Here is a 15,048-nt window from a genome sequence, read left to right as displayed (position 1 = left end):
AAGCTTCAGGAAATGGTAACAGTGTGGGACTTGTGTAATTGGATGAATACAATATATAAAAATTCAAAATAATTGCAGAATCTTTTTGTTGCAAGCCTATGGTACATCTGGAGGGAAAGAAATAATAGACTTCATGGTTCCAATAGCTTAACTTTTGAGGTGGTGGCTCAGACTGCTTTCTCGGAAGTTTATGATGTTCAGAGAGTTGATTTTAATGATGTTATTTTGTAATCTCTGTTTTGGTTTAGTGCTTTTGTACTGGAAATGGGCTTATTCATTAAAGTCCTTTCTCTTTGTAGGCCTTTTCAGTTCAGTTCTCTGAGGGTATACCCTCTATGCTCCTGTATTTTTGTTCATTTTTTGAGGTCAATACAACACCAATTATGAAAAAAATAAAGGAGTATGGAAACTATTTAAGTGTTTTCATTTCATGTCAAGTCATTTGTGTGAGGATTCCATTTTCGTGTGTATTCTAACGTCATTGTTTGTGACTCGTTTCTTTTTTCTTATAGCGCCATGCCACCAAGGTATCCAGGGGAGAGTTCTAGTTCCAATCCCATGGAGAGGGATCATGAGCAGGTTAAAGAGGTTGTTTTGTTACGTGATTTGGTCCCACCTAGAGGGTGACAAGTGAGGAAGACCATTGAGCCGCCTACTTAAGTGGGTGAGATAGGGTTTTAGTGGGAAATGTATGACCTTAGGAGGTTGGTGTTTGTGACTTAGGTCACGGTTTGGTGCGAAGGTTCTTTTTGAACCCGTTTGTTATAGGTGTGATGGATGTTGCTAGAGTTACGAGTGTAGTCTATGGGTTGTAGACGTGTATTTTGCGTATTCTAGCACTGTTCACAGGAGTGTGGTGGTTTGGACTATTGAGGGGATTTGTTGGACTCTATAAGTCTAGGATGGCGTGGGCATTAACTGGAGTCATGCCAGTGCTGGTGATTAACAGTTAGAGGTGGTTCATTTTGTGATTTTGTTAGAGTCTGTTTTAGAGATTGGTTTGTCGAGGAGTGATTCCCATTTTGGAGAGATACGGGAGTGTGTTGCGGGTGAGTGACTCTCAGTGAGTCAATTGCATGGCTCGGTCGATGAGTAGGGTTATAGATTGGCACGGTTGTCGAGAGAGTCTCGAGGTGGTGTATAGTGGTCAATTTTAACTGGGTAGTGTAGGATTGAACGATAAAGTATGTAGTATGGAGTCATTGATGTGCTTGGTCGTTTGCGGATAAAGTGATAGATGGTAAGGTACTATGTTACCATATGAACTATGTTTTAAAAGTTGTAAGTTGTGGACTAGAGTTGTATTCCAGTTGTGTCTGGAATATCAAGAGGTGGTGCTTGTTGTTTGAGGATCCGAAGTGATGGACGGTTGATTAAAATGTTTGGGATAAGAGGGATCTTGTAGGTTTAATTGGCAGCCCCATTTCACTTTTGTCGGGGCCAAGGGTGTACCGAGGAACAGTGAAGAGGAGAGATATTGATGTTGAACTTAGAATGTGAAGTTATTTTGACTAGGCGCAAAGATTACCTTGGGAAGAGTGGTTTAGGTAACCGGTTAAGTGTCAGTGACTGATTGTGTTGTGGATGGTTTAAGGAGACATTTGGATGTTAAGCATTCTGGTTAGTTTTGGTTAGCATGGGTATCGCAATGTAGCACATGGGAGGTTCTGGTGTTGATAGTGTGGACGGTTTGTTAGTGGCGAGGTCACCTAGATTTGAGTTCATAGTTCCGTACAGGTATCTAGTTGGTTCTTTTTCTTATGTGTAAGGAGTTCAATTAATCTCAGGTAAGATTGGGTGTCCACGGTTGGATGATTGATGAGCAGTGTGTGACAAGGTGTTAGGTGCATTCAAGTATGAGTCGTCAGTCTCTTGTGAGAGTGGGATTCATTACCCTTCCATTTATTCTGGTACCGACAAGGATGCCATTAGTAGTATGTCTTGTCCTTCATCTAGGAGTTGTGCGCATTCGCGGATGGGCTGACCCATGTGTGGGTTATTATGTTGTTAGAGTTCATTGGTATAGGTTTGGTTGAATGGGTCAACTCACTCCCATGGAGGGAGGTAGAGTCTTTGGTTTTTATTGTGCTTGTTCTGAGAGTGGTTTTGGCCGGTGGTGTGTAAGGCATGAGTTGCCGAATAGAGATTGTGTGTTTTCGGTGTCTAGTACTAGCAGTTATAGCTAGGGGATGTGTTAAGAACTGTAAGTTTGAGGATGATTAGGTGATATGATGTAAGTCATGTACTCGGATGTTTTTATAGACATTTGATTCGAGTAGTGTCTTGAGGACGAGTGTCAGTATCGCTTTAGAACTATGTGATTAGAGAAAATGAATGTGGGATTCCGTTGAGGAAAAATGGAAAAGATTGACTTTGGTTTTGAGATCTTAGGCATGAGATAATTACATTGTGTGTTTTGATGAGGTAAAATTTGAATCGAGTAATGTTATGGAGTTGTTTACCTGGTAAGGGAATTGTGAAAAGATTAGAGAGCTTTTATGCTGGTCGATAATTGTGGTGCTTGGTGCCGTGTTGTTTTTAGGTTGTTATAGGTTGTGTGATTGAGGTATGATTGGGATTTTTAGAGCAGGTATATGACTCTATAGTTGTTGAGGTTACGTAGAGCGATGGATTGATAGTGAGTGGATCTCATGGTTGTCTTGTGGACTGTGTGAGATTGTGTTTAAGGTTTGGACCTGAGGACAGGAATGACATCTGTGTTAAGATCTGATCGATGATGAGAATGGCCTAACCAACCATTTCTCCTGAATCAGTTCCTCTTTAGCACTATGTCAGGTCAAAGGTCAATGATTGTTTCAACTTGTTAGCGACAATGAGAGTAATGTGTTGTATATTGTGTCAGTATGACAGTGTGGATCTAGTCTGAAAAGGACATTCGTTGGAATAATAGTGTTTTATGGATTCAGATGATATGTCTTGGGTAACGAGGTGTGTAAGTAGGACCAAGTGTCCGACCATTTGATTATTGAAGATTTGGTTTTGAAGATTTGTGTTCTAGGTAAAGGATAATACGTTTTTTTGTTCTGGTGATTCATGATTATGTAGTCGTTGGGAGATCTGTTGTTTAGTCATCTTGAAGTTGTTTAGTATAATGATTGTCGTATAGTGTGGTTAATAGTCGCTAGTGCGGTTATGCGTGGTGTAGCTATGCGGTAGATAACAAATGTTTGGTTTAACAAGGATCAGTAGATTTGAGTTTGAGCTTGATTGTGAGATTAGGGGTTTCTTGTTTGGGGTATGTGTCCTTTAAAAAATAAGTTGAGATTGATTGTTATCATGTTTAGTGGTCTTGTGACCATTCTTTTTTCAGGCTCTAAAGCCTTTCATGGCAGTGTAGAGTGGACCGATGTTCGTTTTAAGTCGGGTATAGCGTAGGGCACACTAGCCAGTCTTGTGTTATGATGTTGTGAGTGATGAGTACCCTCATAGGGTGGTGAACATTGTGTTTTAGTGGCGGTAGAATGTGATTGCCTATTAATGTTCGGTATTAAAGGCAGTAAGGTTGATAAGTTCTTAGTCTTATGGTTTTGTGGGATGTCTTTTGGTAAGGACTATGACTGTGAGTTTCTTTCTTTAAGGAGAGTAGATTTCGAGGACAAATTTTTTTTAAGAAGAGTAGAATATAATGTTTCCGATTTGTATCATTTTTTGGAATTTTCTTAATTTTTTGAGGGTATTTTTATCTTTTATCATTTTGTGTACCGGATACCGTGGTGTGTGTCGGGTGTGTCAGAGTGTTGATGACCTTTCCTTGAGTCCAGAACTCTTGGAAATGTATTGGTTGTCATTTAGGTATTTTTTTCATTTGTCGGGCCGGAGGTCCCAGATGGGACCCGCTACCGGGGTCATTGTGCACGAGGGTTGTGTCATGGGTTCATTGCATTTCATGCATTGTTATGTTGTGCATAAGTTAATTATTTAAATATTTATTGTGGTTGTAAAATGATTTGTTTATATATATATATATATATATATATATATATATATATATATATATAAATGTTAAAGTTATAAGATTTTCATAAGGCATGGGACCCACTATTAGTGTATATCATTGTAAATGACAGTATAGTCACAGAAGTCATTTCTCTTTTCTCCAGTAAGCCATTTCTTCTTCTCTCTTCTGGTTTTCAATTTTTTTTTTTTTTTTTTTCATTTAAAGCTTAAATTTAGACTATTCTATTGGGATTTTGATTTGCCATAGAAGGCAAAGTTGATGAGTGTGTCGAGGCTTAGGTTTTGAATTTTGAGTTCAATTTGGGCCTTTTTCTTCTAATTGAGGTAGGGTGCTCTAATCCACAATTTCTTGAATTTCTTGTGAATTTTCCCCTCTAATTTGATTTTGAGCATCCTTAATTTTAATTATCTTGATTATGTTTGTTGTGATTATTTGCATTTAAAGTGATAAATGTATACTATGTGTTAATTCTGTTAAAAGTATGATGACATTCTTTGTGGTGTAGAAGCATGCTTAGTGTGAATGTATTAAAGGCCCTATGATTTTCAATTCCTATGAAAAATGATGTTGTGGTTATAATAATAAATGTGTAGAATTTCTTTTAAATATGAAACCCCGATGTTGATGGAATTTTATTGTTGAATGGATATTTGATGGCATGAAGCATTCATGCATTCCATTGGAAAGGAAAAAGGGAGAAGTGTTTTTGATAAGCAAAAGAAATTGTTTTAGGGGAAAATGTTTTTGAAAAGCGTTTGCGAAAACCAGGACGCCTAGGAGTCGCCTAGTGGTCCATGGCGTTAGTGTGGTTTAGAGGGGACTATAGAGAGACCCTAGCATGGTTGAGCCACCTAGATCTGATACGACGGCTTGGAGTTTCCTTGTGGTCGTGAATAGTTAGCTAATCCTCCTCTTGTGACGCCTTGGAGTTGCCTTGGGTCAGATTGCACTAATTGTTTGAAAGGTGAAACGGTATTGTCTCAGAAAATAGGAAGCGACATTGCATGGCATGGCATTTCATTGGCATGTATTGCACACTTGGTAGTCGGGTAACTTGAGTATGTATTTATTGATGCTATTACTATTTTTATTTGTATCCCAATGCATGATCCCGTTCACTTGCACTCTATTATTTATGTGGATTCACGGGGTTGTAAGAGGTGTGTCTTAGACACTTCCTACTGAGCAGTTAGCTCACCCCATTTTATTATTAACATTTTTCAGGATACGGAAAGGAAGTGGCAGACGACGCTCCTCCACAGATTTTGATGGGTTAGTGGATTGTTTTAACATATTTTGTAGCTATGATCTCATTTATTATTATTATTATTATTATTTTTTATAAACCTTGGGATGACAAATATATTATGTATTGATGTAGGAAAGGACGATAGTGTCCTTAGTTAGCCTCGGGTTTGGGTAAGGACCCGGTTAGCGATTCGGTCCCTCGGGTTTGAGTTGTTATAATATTCAAGAACCAGGTGCAACCCTTTGGAAAAAACTAAAAAGTGGTTTTAATTTAATTCAAAAATCAACCACCCGTTTAAATAAGCCCAGCCAAAATTTAAAAATTTTAATAAAAAATTAAATGGACTTTACAACCAAGCCCGGTCTGGGCCCGGCACGCCTATATGTGGTAAATGGTTTGGTCCTCCCTCTTTTAAAAACTTGGGTGCCCTTGGCCCAAACAAAAATCCAAAACTTAGCTTATTTAAATTTAAAATGGTTTCAACATTTTTTCTATGTGGGACAAACACTTCCTATATTTTGCATACTCATTTAAGTATATCAAATACCTTACTTTGGAGCTAATTTCTCATTCACTTGGAAACGGATTTGAGAAAGTAAATATATCACGTTTGTAACGATCCGAACCCATGGGTTCGAATGGCTAATAGGTTCCTTACCCAAACTTGAGGTCAACTAAGGACACTACTGTCCTTTCTTATGTCAATGCATATTATACGTGTTATTCCAGGGTTTATAAAATAATAATAATAAAAATTATAATAATTATAATAATAATAATAATAATTAAATGAGATCATAACTACAAAGTATGACAAAACAGTCCACTAACCCATCAAGACCTGTGGAGGAGCGTTGTCCGCCACTTCCATCTCGTATCCTGAAAAATGTTAAATAATGGGGTGAGCTAAACACTCAGTAGGAGGTGCCTAAGACACACCTCTTATGACCTTGTGAATTCAAGTATAGAATAGAAATCAAGAGAACGGGATCATACTATACCGAAGATATAATCCATAACCACAACATCAAATATAACCACAATTGTCATTCAAGTCACAATTATACCATGTATGCCAATGTAGTGCAATGCCATGCCCATGTCGCTCCCTATTTTCCGAAACATTACTGTTTCAACTTCCAAACCATTAGTGCAATCTGACCCAAGGTACCTCTAAGGCGTCACAAAGAGAGAATTGGCTAACTATCCACGACCACAAGGCACCTCCAAGGCGTCGCATCTGGCCTAGTTAGCTTAACCATACTCCCCTCTAGACTACACTAATATCATGGACCACTAGGCGCCTCCTAGGCGTCCGATTTTCACAAACACTTTTCAAAAATAATTTTCTCAAAACGATTTCATTTGCTTCAACAACACTTTTTCCTTTCTCTTTCTTTCCCAATGGATGCATGAATGCTTCATGCTTCTAAACACAATTCAACTATTGTATTTCACATATGCTCTCCATAATAAATTTCAAAATGCGTAATTCATGCTTTCATTCAACATTGATTTAACATAGTAAACATACAAGGCATAAATTCTATTCCACATAGACATGCTTACACACAAAACATCTACTAACACAAAAACACATTTCTCATATACATCATTTAAGCATGCATTCTCCTCAAATAACAATTAGCACATAACCACATATTACATATATAACAATTAAGTCATCTTTATAATAATCCACAAAATTTAGGCATGCTTTACAACGATTAATGAAAGGTAATTCACTAAAATCCAAGAAAATGTGAATTAGAAACCCCTACCTTAATTTTATAGAAAAATCCTTAAAATAGGTCCTAAATTCGAAATCCCTAGAGTGCACCAAAACCACTTTTGCTCCAATCAAATCGTAGATTTCAACGCGCTCTTTGTTTTGCCGTAAACGGCTCTAAAAAATACCAAAAGATGAAGGAGAAATCAAGGATTGAATTTTTATTTTGAAAAGAAAGAGAAAATGGATCAAGAAGGGGGAAAGATAGAGAGCTTACGGGAGTGGATAAAATGTGAGGCCAACATGGCCTTTTGGCCACAATTTGTATAAGTGGTGGGTCCCACCACTTTTAATTAAAAATTTTCTTTTTCCTTTTATTTTTACACTATAATTCCACACACACACACACACACACACACACACACACACACATATATATATATTCATACACATAACAATTCTCCACCACATAGATATACATATGTAAATAAATTACAAACATTACAATGTGCATCTCCTTGCGGAGAGGAACGCGTTCGTCTATAGATCCGCAAAAACTTCTTAGCGTAATCTACTTTAAATTTCATCCAAAGTTTCTGTTTTGTATGTCCCCGTTTCCAGTAGGGGGCTCCTCCTCGGCAATGCCCTTACTTGAAAAGAGTAAAATTTCAACAGGGTGAGCAATGGATTCGCTCAGTAGGGATATGGTATGAAAATAAACTAAGGTTTTTCGAATCCTACCCACATAGCATGGCTACACAATGCAAGGGACATGCTCCTTAACGTCTAGTCTCAAGAGAATCTAGAAAGGGAACATCCTATAAGCTACCATGGAACAAATATACATTAATCTGATTATAGGAAAGGATATGCAAAATAATGTAGTAGCAATAAATCACAAGTTGCAATAACACATGAATACCAACTTGAAAATAAGATTTAAAATCATTAAATGAGATAACTTGGACACACCCACACCCTCGGTCATACCTAATGCACACACTGGCAAAATAATTATTTTCGAGTTATTAACCCGCAAGGAACAAACCTATTGGCTAATATAAAGTTGGGGAAATCCGAGTTTCATCTGCGAGCCAAGCCCTCGCTATCACGGTATCAAAGTTTAGAGTATCTTCCAAAATCAACAACCATATCCACAAATAATCCACATACTTGATGATCATATATAACACTTCACAAACGCGTGTTTACAATGATAATCAAGCAATTCATGCCCTATAGTCTCAAAATACTTTCATGGCATATTCAACAATACAATGTCCCCATTTATAGCCTAACACAATTACAAATAACTCAAATTAATTCATGCGGGCATTTTGTCAATTATAAGGAGTACAATAGCTCAATTAATTTCACATAGTTACACTCAAGAGAGCAAAATCCACAATTAGCACAATTGATAGCCACCTAAACATATATATTCAATTTAAATGAACTGTAAATGATGAAAACATATATGCATAAGCATGGACAACAAAATTACCACATATAAACATTGTAATAGATCAATTGAACATACAACATATGAAATCTATACTGAAGTCACTAAAACATTAATATTATGGAGCTGCCTAGATTTTCTTCTATGCTTCACATGACAGATTGGTTTCTTGGGAATTCTACTGTCAAATTTCTTGGGAATTCTACTGTCAAATGTACAAAGTCTAAGGTGTTGGGTATTGTGTTTGTTGTTACTATTTGGAAGATTTGGTCCAGTAGGAATTCTTACTTACATGAGGGAATTAAAGATTCTTATGACTATGCTGCTAGGAGTATTATTTGGGATGTGATTCAATATCTCAAGCTTAGGCTGGAAGATTTATTGATCATTTGTCAATGAAGGAAACAATTGCAGATGGCTATTTGAAGTTGAAGTTTAGTTTGTTTTGCATGTTTTCTTTTTCTGTTTTAGTTTTGGCCAGAAGTGGAGTTTGTCCATTCCTTTTGCTGTATTGGAGTTTCAATCCTTTTGTAATTATACTCTTTGATTTCAAATTTTTTTTTTTTAAAATAAATAAATAAATTATGCAATTACACCATAAAATATACACTTTAATTCAACTCCTACACACACACACGCATGTATAACTCACACAATGCTCATAAAATCCCAAGCAGTCCTAGTTTATGGACATAACACACCATTACGTTAAGTTAGGTGCAAACCCTAGCCACTCCAAAGAGAAATATGCTCCAAATTGAAAATAAATTCCAAGGTTTTGTCACTCTCGGTGTCTCAGTTACTTTTCCTTTATGGCAAGCTCAAAATCACAAGGGAATACGAAGATATGGAAGCTTGAAGATTGAAGGAAAAAATGAAAATGGTGGAGAGAGAGAGACAGAGAGACAGAGAGAGAGAGAGAGAGAGGAATGAGTTTGTTTGGTTTGGCATACACACACACCTTGATATTTGTTCAAATTTGTCACCCCTCACCTTAATCAATGGAATATTTTCTAAATGCCAAAAATATCCTTAAGTGAGAGAAAATTACTCAAATAATCTTGTTAGAATACCAAATTACCATTTCAACCAATTTTAATTGGACAAAACTACCCTTTTGTATATCTACCCTTTTGTATTATTTTTGCAGAGTTGAAATAAATTTTTATGGGCAGTTGAAGACAATTTTTTTTTTTTTTTTTTGAATATGTGGTTTGTTGATGAATCAAATGATGAATAATTATTAGCCAACGTCTATTTTGCTGAATTATATGTTGAATACTTTGTTTTGACAACAAATATATTGAATTATATGTTGACATAAGTAATTTGGTATACTAACCAAGTCATTTGAGTCATTTTCTCTCACTTAGTGGTTGTTTGGGCATTTATAAAATATTCCATTGAAAGATTTAATTCTCACTAACGTCTGGGTACTTAGATAAATTTGGACAAACCTCAAGAGTTATTTTGATAATAATTTTAGTTGGGAGATATGTGAACAAACCTTAAGGGACGTCATGATATTTCACCCCAAAAATTATATATATATATATATATACACACACACACACACACACACATACACATTATTTTTATTTTCTTTATTCTTTTATTATTTTAAGTTTTACTAACTTTTAACCCTAAAGACTACTAACTTTTAAGTCTTATTACTAACGGTTGAAAATTCATCCATTGGGTCATGGTTAAAAGTAATAATATTGAGCTACTTGGAAAAAGTCCGATTTATAAATATGATCCAATCCAGACAGTAAAAAGACTTAATTCGATCTAATCCGTAAAATAACGCATCAGATTGAATTTAATTTTCACTAATCCACAGAGATCAAATTGGCTTAGGGTTAATGTCTAATCAAATCCGATTGATCTCATCCATGGTCACACCTATGAATTATTTTCTTTGTGAAGACGGGGTACATACCAATTTAATTATCTATTTTTTCTTTTTAGGTTGTTCCAAAATACTTATTTCATTTAAAAAGTTCAAACAAAATATTTCATATATTTTCATAAATACCATTGTAAGTTTAATTTTTTTTTTTTTTCAGTTTAATTATATATTCAAACTTGAAAATTAATAATTTTAAAAGAGACAATATATTAATTGCAAAAAAAAAAAAAAAAATTGAACCAGAAAACCTTTGTTATAGACCTGTCACTCTAACTTGCTAGTTTTGTTTTGACCCTCATATTCACTCACAAGTTAAAAATACAAGAAAATTGTGCAAGTGAAAAGTTTACAGACTTAGGACAGGGACAAACTGGTACAAGTTTAAGCCAAAAATAATAAAATAAAATTTAGGCATCTAATGTGTAACGTTAGTTCAGGTTTACCATAGTGAAAAATAATCAAACCAACTTGGTCAGGTCGGTTCGGATCGAGTCGGATTGAGATTTGGCGCCAAGAAATCAATCCGTTGATCAAACCAATCCGTCGATCTTTCATATATATATACATATATATATATATATCCATTTCCCCAATACATTAACCATAGATAAACCTAATACCCCTCGCCTCTCACGCTGTCACAGCCACTCACCATCTTCTCCGGCCTACAATTCATCTTATTCTCCGGTAAGTCTCTCTCTGTTCTTTTCATTAGGCACAAATCGATACACACACTGTCTTCACTCTTCACACCCACAAACACGCGCCCAAAATTTTGGGACAAAATGTGAGAAATTCATTTCTGTTTATTGTGTGTGTGTGTGTGTTTTCTTTCTTTCTTTGTAGTCTGATTTTCATTTTAATAGTCTGATTTTATAGTTTGTTCAGTCCGCAAGAGGTTCATTTTTTATTACTCTAATTTTCTAATTTGATAATCTCTAAAAATACTACTTTATGGTTGCTTCAAATTTTATTTCTATTAATAAATGAGATCTGATTTTCTAGTAACTCACCTAGTAACAGTGCTTAATTTTATTTGTATTAATAAATGAGATCTGATTTTCTGGTAAATCACCTAGAAACAATGCTTAATTTCAGATGCCAACTACTGGAGATACTTTAAATCAAAGCAGTGATGGTTGCGATGCCTCTCCATGTCAAACGAAGATATGCACCTCTAAGGAAAATACCTTTCAATCTAATGTTTGGGATCACTTTACTAAAATTAATGAGGAAGGGAAGCCTGAGGGTGCCAAATGCAATTTATGCGCCGGAGAGTGTAAACGAGACTAGTATGCTAAAAAAACATGTTACTGGGTGTCCCCAGTATCCATACCATCAACACAAAAAACAAAAGCTCCAATTGTTTCAAATGGCGGGAGAAAAAGAAAGCTCCAATAGTAACCTCTTTGTAAATTTTACCAGGAGTTGTGTAGGTATGCACTTGCTAAGATGATCATAATAGATAAATTGCCTTTTAAGTTTCTGGAGCATGAAGGATTCCGTAATTTTTGTAGTGTTTTGCAACCTAAATTTAAGCTCGTGTCAAGGACTACTTTGGCAAGGGATTGTTTGGCAATATATTTTAGTGAGAAGAACAAGCTGAAGAACATATTGGAAGAAACAAGACAAAGAATTTCTCTCACTATAGACTGTTGGACATCGTTGCAAGACCTCTCTTACATGTGCCTCATGGCTAACTTTGTCGATAATGACTGGAAATTGCATAAAAGGATTCTAAACTTTTGTGTGCTTTCGAGTGACAAAGGTGAGGCAATTGGTCAGGCAGTCGGGGGGCATGTTTAATAGAATGGGGTCTTGATAAATTATGCATGCTCACAGTTGATAATGCGAGTTCCAATGATGATGCTATTGCTTACTTGAAAAGAAAATTTTGTGAAAAGAAAGACTTTGATTCTACGCGGTGAATCTTTTCACATGAGGTGTTCAGCACACATATTGAATCTTATTGTGAATCATGAGCTAAATGATATTAAGGATTTAATAACTCGTATTCGTGGTGCTGTGAGGTATATTAAGAGTTCTCCACAAAGAGAACAACATTTTAAGGCTTGTATAAAGAAAGAGAAAATAGCAAGTAAGAGTGTTTTATGTCTTGATGTTCAAACTAGGAGGAGCTCCACGTTTTTTATGTTAGAAGCAGCATTAGAACTTCAAAAGGCATTTGAGAGGTTAGAGGAGGACGATCCACATTATAAATTGGAACTTAATAATGAACCTCCATCGAAGAGTGATTGGTATGATGCTCGAGTTTTGGCGAAATTCTTGCAAAAATTTTATAATACAGCATTACGCTTGTCCGGATGTTTATATGCCACTTCAAATTCATATTTTCAAGAAGTAATTGGAATTGAATGTCTCTTATCTGAGTGTGCAAAAAGTTCGGATACTGGTTTATGTTCCATGGCCTTAAGAATGAAGAGCAAATTTGACATGTATTGTTGGAACATTGAAAAAATGGACTCAATGTTGTTGGTTGCTCTTGTGTTGGATCCTTGTTTCAAAATGGAGTATGTGAAGTTTTGTTGTACTAAACTGCATCCTCTACACAAGGTGGATGAGCTAATGCATAGGGTAAAAGAGGCTATGAGTCGTATTTTTGCCAAGTACCAGTTGTATGACTCAATTAATTCAGCTTCGGCTAGCTCGACTCAAAAATCAAATGGAATGGCAGTTGATGGACCGTTTAGAGAAGCATGTGAGCCAGAAGACTCTCTTCTATCCAGATACCGAAAGTACTTGAAAGCAAAAAAGGTTGGGAGTTGCAAATCTGAGGTGGATAGGTATTTGGAGGAATCTTGTGAGGAGTGTGGCCCTAATTTTGAAATATTGAGTTGGTGGAAATTGAATTGTTCCAGGTATAGAGTGTTAGCTCAAGTTGCTAAAGATGTTTTGGCTATCCCTGTGTCCACTATTGCCACTGAATCCACATTTTGCACCGGAGGTCGCCCAAGTTCGTGGAGTGCTTGATATGTGTACAAGATTGGTTACGGGCTTTACCACTCCCAATTGAAGTTGAAGAAACTATGGAAGAAATTGAAGAATATGAATCAGATAATTACAAATTGTTAGCTACTTACTTGTTAATTAACAACTCTAACTATGCAATCTTGACCATATTTATTCTTTTGCAGTTATAACTGAGGCTTGAGGAATTTTTGAGTTCAAGTTTGGATCTTCAAATGTCTAAGGCTTTAATTTTTAAAAGTAAATAAATTTAGCAGATGTTCAGTCCATCTTTATTACTGATATTATAGTTAAGCTACTGTAGATGCTTAGTTCATATATACTTTCTATTATCACATAGTTGTGCTTTGAAATTGATAGATCCTTAGTTCATGTATATTTTCTATTATTATTGTAATATTTCAAATATATATATATATTGTTAGCTAAAGAAAAAAGATATTTTAAAAAAAATAAATTGGTGGGGCCCACAATTGTTTTAAGTGATCATAAGAACACGATTTTTTTTTTTTTTTGGCTCTCTGTAATCTCATTCCCTCTTTCCCGTCTATGTCTCTGTGTCTTCCTCTCGGCATTCTCTTTGTTTTTTTATTTAATTTTTTATTTTACAAATTCAAGGCTTGATTTCTCCCTCATTTCTTAGTGTTTTTAAGTGTCGTTTGCGGCAAAACAGAGACCACGGCGAACTCTACACGTGTGTACCAGCAATTTCAGTTTTGACCAACCTAGGGAGTCCAAAAATCTTAACCCATTTTGAGGGTTTGAGGTGAAAATTTGGGGCTTTTGGCTTAGATTGAGGTATGGGTGTTTAATCCACAATCTCTTAGATTTTGGTAAATTATTTTTCATAATTTGTGTTTAATTTGTGTTCTAATTTGTGTTATTTTCGTATTTGTTATATGTTGTATATGAGATGTGTATATATACATGTTAGTTGTTATGTGATAAAGGACCATGTTAAATTTCATGCCTATATGCTGAATTTTATGATTTTGAAGTATGATGTAAATTTCTAGAATTGTCCTATGAGGCATGTATATTGTAAATATTTGACTTGTAAGAAATAAAAATTTCTTTATTGGTACGTCATTGAAATACATAAGACATATATGCATTCATTGGGAAAGAATAGGAAAAATTGATTTGAAAGAAATGAAATGGATTTTGGGAAAGAATTTTGAAAAGGATTTTTGAGAAAAACCCAGCCTCCTAGGAGTTGCCTAGGGATTGTGGCGTTAGTGGGGCCTAGAGGGGACTAGAGAGATCGCTTTAGTGTGGTTGAGTTACCAAACCCCAAATGACGCCATGGAGTTGCCATGGGTCAGGGACAGTGGCCAATCCTCCTTTCGTGCAGCCATGGAGTTGCCATGGGACAGGTTCACTAACAGCTTGGAAATGATAATGGAAATGGTTTTGGGAAAATGGGGAGTGACATTGCATGGCATGGCATCTCATTGCATGGCATATTTATTTGTGGTATTGGATTAATGATGTGGTATCGTAGTTATACTTTTACTCCCGGAATGGTATGATCCCAATTTCCTTATTTCTATTCATTGTGTGGATTCACGGGGTCTCAAGAGATGTGCCTTAGGCACTTCATACTGAGCTTATGCTCACCCCTTATATTTAACATTTTTCAGAAAACGGGAAAGAACTGGCGGATGATGTACTACCACAGGCTTAATTTGGATTAGAAAATTATTTTGCTATTTTTGTATCTAAGTCC

At 35.8% G+C, this 15,048-nt stretch overlaps 1 protein-coding gene across 1 annotated transcript; it reads left to right on the top strand.

Annotated features, from left to right (window-relative positions):
- The first annotated feature begins 12,269 nt into the window (after positions 1-12,269).
- Positions 12,270-13,322, top strand: LOC132272816 (zinc finger BED domain-containing protein RICESLEEPER 2-like). The gene has a single exon (XM_059773900.1). It carries the CDS (start codon positions 12,270-12,272, stop codon positions 13,320-13,322), a length of 1,053 nt encoding a protein of 350 aa, XP_059629883.1.
- Positions 13,323-15,048: the final 1,726 nt, after the last annotated feature.

The sequence above is a fragment of the Cornus florida genome, unplaced genomic scaffold (genome assembly GCF_030987335.1).
Source record: "Cornus florida cultivar Cherokee Brave unplaced genomic scaffold, ASM3098733v1 CherokeeBrave_3.0.0_Hap2_Chr09, whole genome shotgun sequence".
Classification (NCBI taxonomy): Eukaryota; Viridiplantae; Streptophyta; class Magnoliopsida; order Cornales; family Cornaceae; genus Cornus; species Cornus florida.
The sequence above is the reverse complement of the archived record's forward strand: the minus strand, read 5'-3'. Positions and strand labels throughout refer to the sequence as shown.